The sequence below is a fragment of the Thalia democratica genome, chromosome 9 (genome assembly GCF_965202585.1).
Source record: "Thalia democratica chromosome 9, ktThaDemo2.hap1.1, whole genome shotgun sequence".
Classification (NCBI taxonomy): domain Eukaryota; kingdom Metazoa; phylum Chordata; class Thaliacea; order Salpida; family Salpidae; genus Thalia; species Thalia democratica.
The window spans coordinates 17,218,301-17,233,847 of record NC_139173.1 but is presented as its reverse complement, the minus strand read 5'-3'; the positions used below and the strand labels follow the sequence as shown (position 1 = coordinate 17,233,847).

Genomic DNA, 15,547 nt, shown 5'->3' with positions numbered 1-15,547 from the left:
TGACAAATTGATAAATTAATATTTTTTTTCAACTAGAACAACTTTGTAGTCTTTTTAAATATAAAAAATAGTAGTAAATTTTTTTATAGTTTTTACTTATTGTTTTAAAAAAATTTCAGAAACATAACTCATAATCAATTTAGTCGAAGAAAGCATCGGCAAAAATATAGTAGAGACTATGCCTGGACTTTCGTGTATTGTGAGAAAAGCTCAAGTTAACGTAAAAGATCGAATTGGTGTGATCAAGCCTTTCTGTTATCTTGAGTTTGTCAACTTAAGAAACAAAAGTCTAGGCTTAGGCTCTATTGGACTTTAGCCGATGTTTTCTTTGATCGTATTCAAAACGAGCGTACCATCTGTCTCGCCTCGTGGACAATGTATTAAACGTTGTACGGAAAAAAGATAAAGCTGACGTGACTGATCATACCAGCAAACGGTAACTTAATGGTAAAACATCATAAACCGTTTGTAGATTGACGACTTGGGTTTTTCGGTTGCGACTGACTTACGAGTTTCAATATGAACGAAACCCGGGTCGTAGTCTACTGAAGACTCGTGGTTTGATTATCGAAGTGGTTTGACTACATTACTAAATATATCAAATAATTTATACTAACTTAATAAGCTTTGTTTTACTTACAAAATAAAGCTTTGAAATGTGTTTAGTTGTTGAGTTTGTAGTTTTTCATATTATTAAAACATTTTTGTTCAAAAACAGTCTCTACAAAGATAAGAATTTTATATGTACGTTTGTTAAGTTATAGTGGTGTACGACTCGATAACCGAAAGGTTCCTTTGTACACCAGGTTCTTAGATCAAACTTTTTGAGCGCTTTTTTTATCGTTCAATAAGAAAATATATATATATATATTCGAATTAAAAAAATGTAAAAGATACTTTTGATACACAGTATAGTAGAATTATGTTAGAAATAAAATTGTGTTTATTTTTATCTAAGTCAAAGCTATCTTAATTTTATAAACAGTTCAGAAAGAGGAATTAGTCAAAGGAGACGCGTCAGAGGAGTACCAGCTTCTCCACAAGATGTAACACTACATGGTGATTTCAATCCCGAACCTTCAGGTTTACTAAAGCATATTCATTTTATGACTTCTGTTGAGCTAGTTTTTAGACAGATAAAGTAACATGTTTTGTAGCTCTTAAGACTTTTTATTTGATCAAAAAAGACACTAAAAGTTTTGATAAAAACATACATAACATTTTTTTAGTTTTTAAACCCTTTAATATTTTAGATTAAACCTTAATACCTTTTAATATTTTAATTACAAAGGAAATTACACGGATGAAGAGTTAATGTTCTTAAAAGCAGCAGTTGTTGGAGATATGGAAAAAATAAGATGGCTGACCAACCAATATCTAGTCTACGCACAATTTTTCGACTTGAATTGCACGGATCAATTAGACAGAACTGCATTAAGTATAGCCATTGTTCAAGGTCACGTTGATATTGTAAAGTTTTTGTTAGAGGCTGATCTTCAAGGTAAGTAAAACGAAATTATTTACAGTAAATAAAGCCTAAAAAAGCTGTATTTTGTCAAAATACTTATACTTTTTCATCTCCTGAACAGACTTATCTAAAATAAGCTTTTTAAAACTAAGAATATTTAGATTTTTAGCAGAGAATCACCAAAATTTAACTAAAAAATTATTAAATTACTATACAAATGCAATTCCTGTGTGTTATTTAATTGTTGTTTTTAAATTTTTAGATACTACTCATGTAACTGAGAACTTCTCAGTATGTAGTTCTTATTTAATAAACATGTACATAATACTTATTAAGGTCAATTACTTAAGTAAAAAGTAAGTATCAAACTATTTGTAAAAGACCTATATATATTAGCTTAAAACATATAAAAACTTTTAAAAAACATTGACACGGTTTTTAACGTCTTTTAAGTCTAAAATTTTACTAATTTAAACAATATTTTTATTTATAAGTTGTTTACCAAAACAGTTACAACAAAAGCAAATAAGTAACTTTTTATTACAATAGAAGTTCGTTAGTAAAACACTTACTTGTTTGAACTTTTAAAATATGTAACTTTAAACTTTTCACTTAAGAACTGAGCTTAGGTGAATCTCTATTCTATGCAATAAAAATAGAAGCGTATGAAATTATTGAAATTTTACTTGAGAAAGATCCGCAAACAACCCTGAAAATTCCCCTTGGGACAACATCACCTTTTGATCCAGGACTAACCCCATTTAAGCAAGCTTCACGCAAAAATAACTACAGAATTCTCAGCATGCTTTACAAGTTAGTTTATTAAAAATCAAATATTGTTCTGAGCTTTAGCTTAAATTTATAGTTAAGTTAAGATGTCGCAAACTTTAACTCACTTCTTATCTATTTATAAAAAACACTATATTTTTAGATTTGTTAGTATCAACCTACATTTTTTTAAACTAAATATGTTTATAAAAGCGATTTATAAATATTATATTTAACAATTTTTATCAGTTGTTTTATGAAAAGCTATTCTAAAAAATTTTTAAATTTGACCTAAAGTGCTTGATACTTTATAGAAATGCAGAACAACATATATCTAATATAAACCAAACACTAATTTTAAATATGTTTCCAATTTGATGCTTTATGCATCAACTTTTGCAGGACTTATTTTTAAGTTTATTGTATGTATACGATACAACAAAATTTAATTTTTTACGAAAAATACGTGTTTTTATATATTTTTTGTTAGATTTAACTTTAGTGTAAAAATTTAAATTTGAAAAATTTACTAGGGTAGCTATGAAATTTGATTAAGAATAGTATTAAACATAAAGTAAGTTAACGGAGTTTAAGTACAAGTATACAGCAAATCATACAATTGTATTATATCGCTACTTAAAACTGTTTAACACCTTTAACACACTAAATAAAATAAAAAATTAATCTTTACAGGTACTCTCATCGACTTGACTTTACATCAAATAATAACATAGTTACCGAATCTTTAAATGAATGGTCCTGGGATGCTGTAAATGAGAGAATACTTCATTATGAAGCACAAGCTAGTCCTGCTTTTCTTCTACTAATGTTTGAGTTAGTTTTTAACACACTTGTTATGCAGTTCTATATTTTGAATACACATTTTATTAAATTTAATCATTTCAAAAAAAAAAACGTTAATTTACACATTTTTTCGATTAATCATAGGTAAAATAAGCAACAAATATTTATTTACAAGATCTTTTTTGTATTTTAAACAGCTTTTAAATGTTATAAAATAAAAAAAACAACAACTTATAATAAACAAATTTTATCGCTAAGTACACAGTATTTACAAAAAATAAAAAGTACTAATAAATAAGTAAGAAGTTGTCTATGTTTTTGTTACATTAGTTTGTATACACAAAGTTTATAAATATTTGATACAACTTAAAATCTAAAACGTTTTGATGTAGTATAAGTTTTAAGATAAGTATTGTTTTATTTTTGTAACATATAGCTCTAGACATTTTAATAGTTTATATTTTAAATATGAATAAAAATTTTTTTTTAGATAAAGTCTGCTTTTTTTTTGTAGACACAAGGGAATGTCATGGGATCCACTTAATGTTTCAATGGATTTGTTTGGAAAAATGAGAAAATTAGCAAAACTAGAACAAGAAGTTGAAGAAAAGTACTCAGAAATGGCACTGACTTTTGAAAACTTTGCTGTCGAACTTTTAACTGTAAGTAAAAATAATAATAAGACTAGCATTTATTTTATTGTATTTTTATGTAAATTAAATAAAATTTTCAGTATGCAATTTTTATCTTACTTTAAGTAGTTAATTTAAATACAGTTTTTATTTAATCAAAATAAAATACTTTTTAACATCATCTATGATTTATAAGGTAATACTTAGTTTGTTTACGACAAGCACAAGCTTTTTTTAATTAATACTTTTTCCTACAACGCAATTTAACCTAACCTTATTTAACATTTTTCGTAAATTATAAATTTTTATCTTTGAACTTCTACTCAATTATATGTAACAATAAAAATATCAATCAATCATTTTATGGTAAATTCCTAAAAGCTTTGTTAAGTTATTATAGTTTAGGCGAGGATTACTTAAAGCACTAGTTGCACATTCTAATTAAGCTATAAAGATAAAGCGTTAATGAATACTGTTATAATATTTTTTTATTCAATTACAGTATTAAAAACAAGCTTTTATGTAGAGATTAATTGTTTTGAATGTTTAATAAACGTATCGTGAAATTAGTAAAACTTTAACTTTTTTAAACATAAGTTTAATTTACTTAATTAAAAAATAAACAAAATTACAAAGTTAATAAATTGGTCGGAAATACTTTCAAATTTATAAACTTAGGTTGTTTAACTGTTTTAAAATTTAAACATTTCTAAAAATAGGGACATCTTAAAAAGATGTATATTTTCACTATAAGATGTTAAATATAACGACTTTATTATTTTCAACACCAATTGCTTTTGGTAAATAGAAACCAAAACTTGGTAGTTTAGTTTTTTAAAATTACTATATTTTCAGAAATACTTTAACTTACTTAACGTTAAAACTACAGAATAAAGTTTATGTGCTTTTAGTTAATCATTCATATATGTACTAGTAGAATATGAACGATATAAAGCATTAAGGGAGCTGTTTTATTGTTTCTTAGCCGATTTTTAACAGTATTACTTTAATTTTAATAATTTTTATAGCGTTAATGAAGACAGCTATATTGCATTTTTTTGGTTTACTTGCTTTTTTAGTTCTCCTTATTAACAAAGATTTATGATGGATTGTACTGATAGTTTATACAAATTTTATGAATTTATTTCTAAACTGATACTATTTTAAAAATATAAAGTATGTTTTGGTTAATATTGCTTTTGGCACTTTTTTCTATAAAAAATAGGAAGTACGGTCATCTATAGAATTAGCAGACCTCATGAGTTTCTCACTATCAGATGACAATGATGATACGTACTTTGACATAAACACAAACGACAGCTGTAATAAACACCTTCTGAAACCTTTAAAAAAGGTAAAACTGTTTTCATTAATTCTATTCAAAATTACCTATGAAGTACACCATCTTGCGCTAAATATTACTTTCAATATAAAATAATAATCTATCATCTAATTACTAAACTATTTAGTAACAACCTAGACTTATTCTGTTTATACTATAGTACTGTTTTGATCTCGTTGTTTTTCTAAATTTCTCTGTAACTTTAATTCCAAAACTTTTTAAAGTCCACAATTGATGTTTTAACTTACTTGCTAAGTAGGCTATTAAGCAGTTTGAAAAATACACTACAGCTTTATTTTAGTTTTTTTTGTCTTTCTAAATTTTAGAAATCTAAATTTTTTGCAATTTATAAAGCAGTCTATCAGCTAAAAACCGACTATTTATAAGGAGTTACGATTTATTTATAGCTACAGGTGTTAATCAACATACTAGAAAAAAGAATACAAAAAAATAACAAATTTTTTCTCTAAGAGTTCTTGTTTTTAAATACATAAAAGACATATATTATAAAACTATGAATATTAAAACTTTATTCAATTTAACATTATACCTACAAACGAAAAGTAGTGTTATATAATGCTTCTAGGTTTTGAATATTTTTAAACAAGTTATGTTTGTTAATGCAAATTAAAACTCATATAGTAAATGTAGTTATAAATCAAATGAAAAACTAAACTAATAAAACATTGTGACCTTTGAAAAAGTATGTATTTTTTAAATGATTAAAACTCTGACTCTTAAGTACTTAGTAAAATATGACAAATCCCAGGTCAAAAATAGATAATTGTTTAAATGTTTAAATTTACGAATTCGTTAGAAGTTATCTTATAAAAGATTTCTTTTAAAATACATTTAAACAGAGCTTTATTGTGTTTTATATCTAGTTTCTTCTTAGAAACAATATGTTACAATATTAAGATTCTTACTTCAAGTAAATATTTATTAATAAACTAAAATTAATCTAAAAATAGTTTTTAACGATAAACACTTTTATTGGCGTATTACTTAATATTTTTATAAATGAAAAGAACGACTTCCACAATTAAAGTGTAAATATAATGATATTTCAATTAACAGAGTTTTTTTTTTTTTTTGAAATCAATTGAAACAAATACCTCCATAAAAAACCTAACTCCTCTACAATTACTTTTTTTGAAATACTATGAAATCTTAATAGAATGAAAACGTTAAAAATATCATTTTGAAATGTTTTTTTTTTAACAGTATACAAAAGTATAATAAAGTAAAAGGTCAAAAATAGACTTTAATAAAAACACTGTAATTGTGCTTTAAAACGTATTTTGCTTGAACAAAATCAAAAATTTAGTACATTCCATACTATCTGTTAATTACTTTAATTAGCAGCTGGGTAATTTTAATTAGTGTTTCATAACAGGCGGTAAAAAATGAAATGAAAGATTTTGTAACATCTGACAACGCACAAATTGCTTTAATATATATACAAAAAGGAAAAATATTTAGGCAAATTAAAGGATTTAATGCAGTTTTCGTTCAAGTAAGTTGTTTTTTTATTCTAACTTGCTTACTTTTGAGAGAGAATTTCCTAAAGTATAACTAATGTAACTAAAAAAGTACTTACATTTTTGCTTGCTTTTATCGCGTAACAATTTTTACCGCAATCAGTTTATCATAAAATCTACAAAATAAGACGTAAAAGCTTATTGTAAAGCAATTAACATCTTATTTTGGTTAATATGTCTTTTATAAAGTCATTTATTATATGCGAGATAGAGTTTAGAAAAACTAAGAATAACTTATCTTTAAAATTTTTTCGATATAGCTTTTAACTTAACTTTAGTTTTCTCTCAAGAGTATTTTTTTTTACTGATTAAACATAAACATCTTTTACATTTAAAGCGCGGGATTTAATATTTTTTTGTAATAAATAATATTTAAGCTTTTGTTTCGTTTTATCTAAATATAAAAATTGAATAAATAATTTTTAAATGTTTAAATTAATTTAGTTTATTAAGCTGAATTTAAAGACCACTCGAGCGCATGAAGCTATATAAAAACATTTTTTTATTAAAGTTTAAATTAGTTTTAAACATAACGAAAAATTAAAGACTGATATACGTTAATATTAAAATGAAACAAACAGACTTTTCTCGGTTTAATCTACCCTTTTCTTGCACTGGCATACATGATTACGCCATCGTCATCTGCGGGATGCTTGATGAAAAATCCAACAGTTAAGTTCTGGTGTTGGATAATGTCTGAGGTTTACTTTGTGACCTTACTTATTTGGAACACTGTCCACATACAGAATGAAACAGGACCCAGTGAAAACGTTTGTTAAGTTTATTAAATTGAATTTCTGTAATACATGTGTATTTTTGTAATATATTTTATTTTGAATTATGAAAATAAGGTTAATTGGTTGAAAACTAATCACGGTTAATTTACGGTACATATAATTTTTAAAGTTAACTAATACTAAAAATATGTTTCATTGTACAATTTCTTGTACATTTTCTGGTTTTGAATATTGATAACTTGTTTTAAATAAGATTTAGTATTTAGAAGATACAAGTTATGTTAAAACATTTTTTTCCTAATTTCTAACACTTAATAAATTAAAAACACCTGTACAAAGTAATATTTAGTCCTAAAAATACTATTAAGAACTAATACTCGTTTTAGGTGTTAAGATTAATCTAAAGCTATTTTTATATAAATATGGTTTGTTGAGCTTTTGTTTATCTCAATTGTATTTGTTAAGTACTTAAAATTATAATAAAGAAATTTCTAATTACTTAGGTTATCTTCATTTAATTTCAGATCAGTGGCGTTTTTTTAATTGAGGTTAAACTTTAACTCAGTAAAGTTTAATAAACCACAAAAGTTAATTAAAACGCAACAAAAACAAAAATCTAGTTTTAAAAGTACTTAAATGTCAATATAAATTTTTATTAAAGAACATTTTCATCGTGTACTGCAATTGTGATGTAGTATATATTTCTTATTTTTACAAGAGTAAAAGTATAGTTATAAGTTCATAGAGCTTTATACAAAAAAAACTTTGCTAAAATTAATTTTTACAATTTTATAGACTAATATTGTAATAAAGTAAAAAGGTGCAAATAGCAAGAATAGTTGAAGAGCCAAAAAATAAGTTATTACAAAAAAATTAAAAATACAGTACTAAAATAAAAAGATAACATAATTAAGTTAAGTATTCAGTTTTACTAATTACCCAACCCAAAAGTAATTATGTGGAAGTATATTAGATGCCATCTTACTCTTCGCCTGGTATGGTAAACCATTAAGTGTTTTTTCAATTTTTAAAGAGAAAAATACTTTTTCAATAACATATGCTATCAAAAGTTGTAACTTTAAATCTAAATTCTTTTTATATGTTTTATTACAAAAATAGTCTACTTAAATTTTTGAATTTTATGTTATAAATTTAACTCGTAAAAAAATGTCCACTTTTTACTTATTTTTGTTAAAAGTGAAAGTTATAAAACTTATTTTATTTATTTAATTAAAGTTTTTTAATAAAAAAATAATAGTTTATTCAACTACAAACAAAGCGCTGAAAAAAATGTGTCGAGTTGTACACTAGCTGGACACAGTTAAACGTTTTGTCTAGGACAAATAATTCTTTTTTGTACCTTTTTATGGTATAATATACTAATACTTTTCTAATTTTTTACATGATATTTTTTTTTAACTGTAGTTATAGTGTCTAAATATTTTTGTTTAAACTTGCTAATATATTTTTTACTTTATATCTTTTTTAACAGCTTTCTTGGATTTTGGTTGCTGGTTACTCTTGGGTTATTGGAAAAGCTATACAAGAGTTGAGTGAGATTAGAACCGAAGTTTGTTTTTACTTTTTTGTTTAAAGGAAGAATAAATTAGTTTTCATTAGTTTGAAAGTAATAGTTTAGAAGAAGTATTTCGAAAAACATAAAACTAATACTCAAGGAGTAAAGATCTAAAGAAACTTTATAGTTTTAGAATAACATTGCCTAAACTTTCTAAAGACTCGTTGTAATGACTATATATATTTTTTCTATGACCAAGAAACTTGACATTGGCTAACAAAATAGCTCGTGTCGCCTTATATACTTGAGTAGAAACTTTAAACTTATTACCAGTCAATATATCTAAAATAATAAATTTTAACAATTTTATTTAACACAATAAGGATCATTCGTGATAAACTAAAATAAAACTATATTTTACAAACTTTAAGAAAACAAAACTTAAATTTAACAGAATTAAGTAAAATTAGCCAGTGGTCTTAACAGTAATCGAAATTTTGCACACGTAATTAGAATAAAAAATGTGCACTCAAACGGTCAAAACTCCCTAAAGATGCGCCAATAAGATTTTTTTTTGTCTTGAAAATACCTACTGTAACATTGAAAACTTTTTCCTAAGTATCTAAATTAAATTTATAAAAATTCCTGCAAGCATTCCAATTTTTTTTTTGTTTTTCATCATTAACTTCAGAATTTCTAGGTAAGTTTTAAAATTAATTTCGTGCACCCATATAAAAATTTCTTGGTCACTAAGAAGACCACTGCAGTAATTTTATTACAGTAATGATTTATATTTTCTTTAAATATTTAAAACCGGAAATATTTTGAATAACCAAAACTTGAAATGAATTCAAAAATAACTGATAACAACTATTAATGATCAAAACAGATTTGAAAAATTTTAAATAGATGGTTTTAGACATATTGTTTAATATTTTCTTAGTTTAGATTACACTATTTTGTTTTTAATTTGTGTTTTCAAAGTATGTATTTTTAAATTCTTAAAGTTTTATGTTATAAGTTTGCTTTGTTTTTATGTCATGATGATTAATTATATTTAGAATTAAAATTATTGCAGAAAATTCTACTTTTAAATTAATAAATGGGTTTTTTATGAATTTAGAAATATTAAATTTAGATATATTGTGTACTACTGGATATGGTGTACTACTATATAGTGGTGACCAAAAGGGGTTCTTTCGTACACCAGGTCCTTAGATCACAATTTTCGAAAGCTTTTCTTTTATCGCTCAATAAACAGTAACTTATACTTACTTTGCTAAATTTACTTTTATGTAAAACAGAGTTTAAAAGAATATTTTCTTGATCCTTGGAACTTAAACGACCTAGTAACAATTGTAACGTACACGTTGTATATAATATTTCGGGCGGTTCATAATTATCGAGGTAAACTTGTTTTTTTAGAAATAATTATAAACAATTTTTTTTTAATTAAAATCTCTAAACTTAATTAGCTGTTTTGTTTAACAATATAGATATTTAGTTATATAAAGGATCGTTTACTCTTATACAAAAAATAAAGCAACTAATCAAAACAACTTTTGATAATGCTTGCTTTATAGTACAATCATATATTGTTAATTAAAATTACATTAAACATCTTTTAAAAGACCTTTTTTTTTTTTCAAAATATTTCTAACAATGTATCATTTTTAGTAAAGTTGATAGCTTTAAGTAGTTTATACAGATAAATGTTTATTTTATGGTATAAGTGCTAAAACTAGAATTTGTTTTAATTAAAAATACATTAGATGTTTGTTTTTTAACCTTGTTTTGGGTTTATAAAATCATATGTAAGAGGCTAAATTTAATTTAAAAAGTCAAATATTACAAAAAGCTAACAATGATACGGTAGTGTAATTAAATATGTTTTAATACAATTGTTGTTTTTTAATTCAATATTTTTTATTTGTTGTTTTTCATTGAAGCCATAGCTAAGCTTGTTTGGATAAAACCAGATTTTAAAGTATAAAATAACAACTAATGTTGAAAAGAAAAAAAAAACAAGCTTTATTTGTAAAATGAATTGATGTAATTAATATTTTACAATGAATAAAACTATTAATAAGTTTTTTTTTTAATAGAAATTTTGTCATAAAAGAAAAGTAGCCTTGTAAATAGGTTATGTTAGAGATATTGCAATCGTAAAGTAAAAAAAAGATTTAAAATTGCAAAAGTCTAGTTTATCATAAATATTTAGACTTCTGTATATGTGTAGTTTTTTATAAAACAAAATTTGGCATTATAACTTTTAAAAGGTTTTATTGTCATATTTTTAGTATAAATTTCTTTGTAACTTTTTATTATCTTATAGTTTTTTTAACATGCTTTAAAAGTATAAAAATATAAATATAAAGTACTAAAAATAACATTTTAACTGTCAAGACCTAACTCTTTAGAATGTTTTAAAATTTATTTATTAAAAAGCTAAAAGCTACTTAAATTTGTAGCGATTGTTAGTGATTGAATTAATCGCTCTACTTGCTACTCGAGCATTGTAAAATTACTCTAATGGAACTAGACTTTTTTACAGCTAATTAGAAGCAATGTATACAAAATCTCTAGTAAAGATGTTATGTAAAAATCTCAAATTTATTTTTTTTAAAGAAAAAATTTAAAGCTAAAGGTTTTTGTATAGTTATAGTTATTGTTTGTTCAACAAAAACTGATTTAACCACCTGCATACATTTCTTTCTAATCATTTTCTGTCAGCATAGTGTTTTAAAAAAGAAAATGTTTAATGTTAAAAAAGGGTCGTTTAAATATACTTTAAATACACAGTGGATCAGAATAATGTTCAACTGGAAATAGACAATGAATCTTACAAATTATTAAATTCTAATGTAGCCCAAAAAATCATCTACTGAATTTTTCAAACTAGACTAAAAAAGTCTTTTAAACTAAAGCTATCAGACTAACTCAGACTAAATCAGGAAGAAGTAGAAAACTTCCGATATGTTGTTGCTATATGCATTTTTTGGGAGATAATAGAAATATTTAAAGTTAAAAAACAAATTAATCTTTTTTGTATTTATTTAAAAGTAACAGCTCGTAGATGTTAAGCATATAACATATATTTTTTTATGACTCAAAAAAATGTTCTTCTTAACTTTATTGATAAAAAAATTATAAAAGGTATATATGCCGTACCATCGGCTAAAGCAGTATATTAAAATCAACAAGTATCCTTAAAATTAAAAAAAGTTGTATATAGAGACAATTCTATGTTATATTTATTATAATTCACTAGGTCAGAGAACTGTTTTAATATAAATTTTTTATTGTCTTAAATAGGGTTTTTTTTACATTGTTCGAATGTTTATTAGATTAAGACCAAAAAAATATTCTTTGACTTTGCAAGAGACGAAACAATTTCTATATTTAAGTACTAATCAAAATCATCACAGAAAATTAAAAGTGTAGTTATGAAAATATGAGAAAAGAAAATGAGTGTTTTTAGATTAAAATAGTTTTATCTTTCACGATTGATTTTCAAACTTTTAATGAAGTCAAAACTTAGTTTATGAAAAAAAACTTTTATGTTGCCTTTCGCGAACTGACAAACAATAAATTGGTTTCAAGCGCAAAGTGCAGAAGAATTTTGGCTTTCTAACCTTAAATTAAAAAAAAAAAGTTTCAAAAATGTTTTTTTTCAGTTGTAGGTCCACTTAAGAATCGCTTTTGTAATGATAATCATCTTTTGTATGTATTTTTAACATTCGGCATGTAATTTTAACGATAAACGTTAAAATTGAAGTCATGATAATGTTTATTTAATAATTTTTTTTTAATGCTCTAGTACTTTAAAACAAACTATTTAATTTAAATACACCAAACTATCTTATTCAAAGCTTTCATCAATTATTAAGATATTTTCAATAAAATAAACGGCTGCAAAAAATATCAAAAATTTTACAAACCAATAAGTTTAAAACATATGTAAAATCCTAATAATAGAATTAAAACTAAGACAACTAACATAAAATTAAACAAACAATAATCTCTATTGAGATAAACACTTATAAAATTCAAAATTTATTTCATAAATAATATATAAAATAATACACTAACAAAGTTAAACACATAATAAATATATGAATAACAAGAAAACAACACCTTACTAAAATATACTTTTACTATCTTACTTTTTTACAAATCACTGTATCGTGTTTTTTCCAAGTTTATATTTGATTTCAGTATATCGATCCAAAACTTTTCTTTATAGTTTAGTAAACAATATATACAAACAATGAACTTTACCGAAAGATCAACAACAACAGCATTCGGGACAATCCTACGACCGGTTTCGTCCTTATTAGGACTCATCAGGCAGGAATAGTCGCAAGAAACCGTTATTGTGATTTTAAACAAGCGGGCTTAAGTACAAAGCACTAAAGCGACCGTTTGTGGGTAAAGTTGAAAAAATGACACAGCTAAATCATTCACAGTCCAACGCCTCAGACATTGTCAGCTTATTGTGAGATTATAGTCTGCGCTCGTTTGATCAGTTTTAGCCAGTATTTATTTCGGCAATCATCAACAAATAATTTATAATTTAGATCAGGATTTCCCAAAGCGGGCTTTTCATGACAGATACTCAGGGAGCATCAAAGGGTCCAAAGGTGGAGGCTATGAGCAGTAAAGGAGCCACAGGGGGGCTATGAGGTCATAATTTGAAACTTTTACTAGATATTCTGGAGTTGTAGATGAAGAGCAAAAAAAAGTCTTAGGTGTTTTAAATGGTGGTTCTGAAACTTATACTAGATATTCTGGAGTTGCAGATGAAGAGCAAAAAAAAAGCCTTAGGTGTTTTTAATAGTATATTTTTGAGTAATCTTGTTTAAAGGGGCCGTAGCTTTTTAATTTCTCTAAAGGGGGACTTTGAAAAAAAAAGTTTGGGAAACCCTTGTTTAGATTCTAAAAACTTAGCTGTTCTAAGGAAGCAACTTTGTATGCACAATTAATGTTAGATTTTTCTAGAATATTTTTTTTGTCGTAAAAGTAATGTTTGTAAAAATCAGATTCATCTGAAACATCTTCTGAGTTATATTCCAATTCAAACTCCTATGAGCTGTCCATCTAGTACTGAGACTTTTTTTTTTCCCACGTAATTACTATCACAGTTTATGATAATGCTGCGTAAATCCCAAAATTCTTACTGTTCAGGTTTGGTTTTAATATTTTATCTAAAATAAATAAAAAATCTTTATCTAACACCATATTTTTAGGTCGACCGTGACTTCCACATAGTGCAAACTTTTTGCATTCTTTACTAAAAATAGTCTTTGTTTGTTTACGTTTGGCAATTGACTGTACTTGTTTAAAATCTGTCTTAAATCTGCTGGTTTTACAAATGAAATTTTACTTAGTATGAAAAGTTGTGTTTATATTTTAAAGACTTAATAATTTTCTTTAACTATGAAGACTAATTTTTTTATCTTCTTCATTTTTTTTGTTCTAAATTTTTTTGTCTTTTTTTATTTTCAAAAACTGGTCGTATGATAATTGTAAGTTGAAATCGGATGTCATTTGTTTTGATTTTTTCAAGCTTTAAAGTAGTTTTAGTTTTTTTTTTAATCTATTCTCCTGTTATTATTGCTTGAATATAAATTTTTGACCCCATACTTTACGTCTTTCTTGATATTAAAAACATTGTAAATTAGAAGTTGTTTTTTGACCCCGTGTTTTACAGCTTGCTTGGTATTTTAAATATTGAATTCTTTTTAAACCTTGTATTCTAGCGCTTGCTTGATAATAAAAAAAACATTTTAAGATACAACTTTTCGAAACATTGTAAATTTAAGTTTTTTTTGACCCCGTTTTTTACGACTTGCTTGATATTAACTTTTAAAATAATTTACAAACGTTTGTTTAGCTACTGTTTTTAATTTAACTAGAAATTTCAGTAGATTTCGACGATGACGAAAAACGAGTGAGGGATGGTGACGGGTGGAATGCTTTGCAATTATCTGATATTTGCATTTCAATCGCTTATATCATGATTCATTTCCGAATATTAGAAGTTCTCCGCGTCAATAGAAAATTTGGACCCTTGCAGGTTTCTTTATGGTGCATTTCTAACTTTAATAGATGTTTTGACAGAAACATTGACGAAAAATAAGATAATATTTCGAGACTTAATGTATTTTGAAAATGCTTTTAATATGTAACTTGTAGTAAAATTTAATCAAGAGTACAACTTTTTTTTAAATGTTTCACTCGATAAAAAATATTTCAATTTTTGTAAACTTTAGTTATTAATCACCTACTTTAGTTTTAAATAAAATATGAAGTGATAATAAAAAAAAAACATATAAATTTCAAAATTTAATAAATATTTGTAGGATTTAAACCCATCTTTCTTTTATTAAAACTTTATAGGTTTGAAAATCCTCTTTATGTTAAATGTAAAAATTACACAATGGATCAGTTGCATGCTAAACTGGGTAATAACTAATGTCATTTTACATATCCAACTATTTATATAGTGATTCCGTAAATACTAATTGTATGCTAACTTAAAAAGAAAAATAGATCAATCATATATGAAAGTACAAGGTATATGAAAAATTTTTTGTAAAAAAGATACTATATGCCTAGATTTACAATCAATTATAATAAACTTAAGTTACTGAAAAAACTGCGTTCATAGTTAAATATTAGACCACTTATGTTTGCATCCATTAAGTTAAAGAGAAAAAACTGTATTGACATTTTT

At 24.8% G+C, this 15,547-nt stretch overlaps 1 protein-coding gene across 1 annotated transcript in view; it reads left to right on the top strand.

Annotated features, from left to right (window-relative positions):
- LOC145844642 (short transient receptor potential channel 5-like) overlaps positions 1-15,547 on the top strand; it is a 35,201-nt gene that overhangs the window by 557 nt on the left and 19,097 nt on the right. Inside the window, exons 3-13 of the mRNA XM_082952041.1 lie at positions 986-1,083; positions 1,292-1,501; positions 2,086-2,281; positions 2,930-3,070; positions 3,555-3,702; positions 4,898-5,026; positions 6,411-6,530; positions 7,137-7,325; positions 8,785-8,862; positions 10,113-10,215; positions 14,739-14,887. Coding sequence (XP_082808167.1) covers positions 986-1,083; positions 1,292-1,501; positions 2,086-2,281; positions 2,930-3,070; positions 3,555-3,702; positions 4,898-5,026; positions 6,411-6,530; positions 7,137-7,325; positions 8,785-8,862; positions 10,113-10,215; positions 14,739-14,887 — 1,561 coding nt within the window. The remainder of the gene's footprint in view (positions 1-985; positions 1,084-1,291; positions 1,502-2,085; positions 2,282-2,929; positions 3,071-3,554; positions 3,703-4,897; positions 5,027-6,410; positions 6,531-7,136; positions 7,326-8,784; positions 8,863-10,112; positions 10,216-14,738; positions 14,888-15,547) is intronic.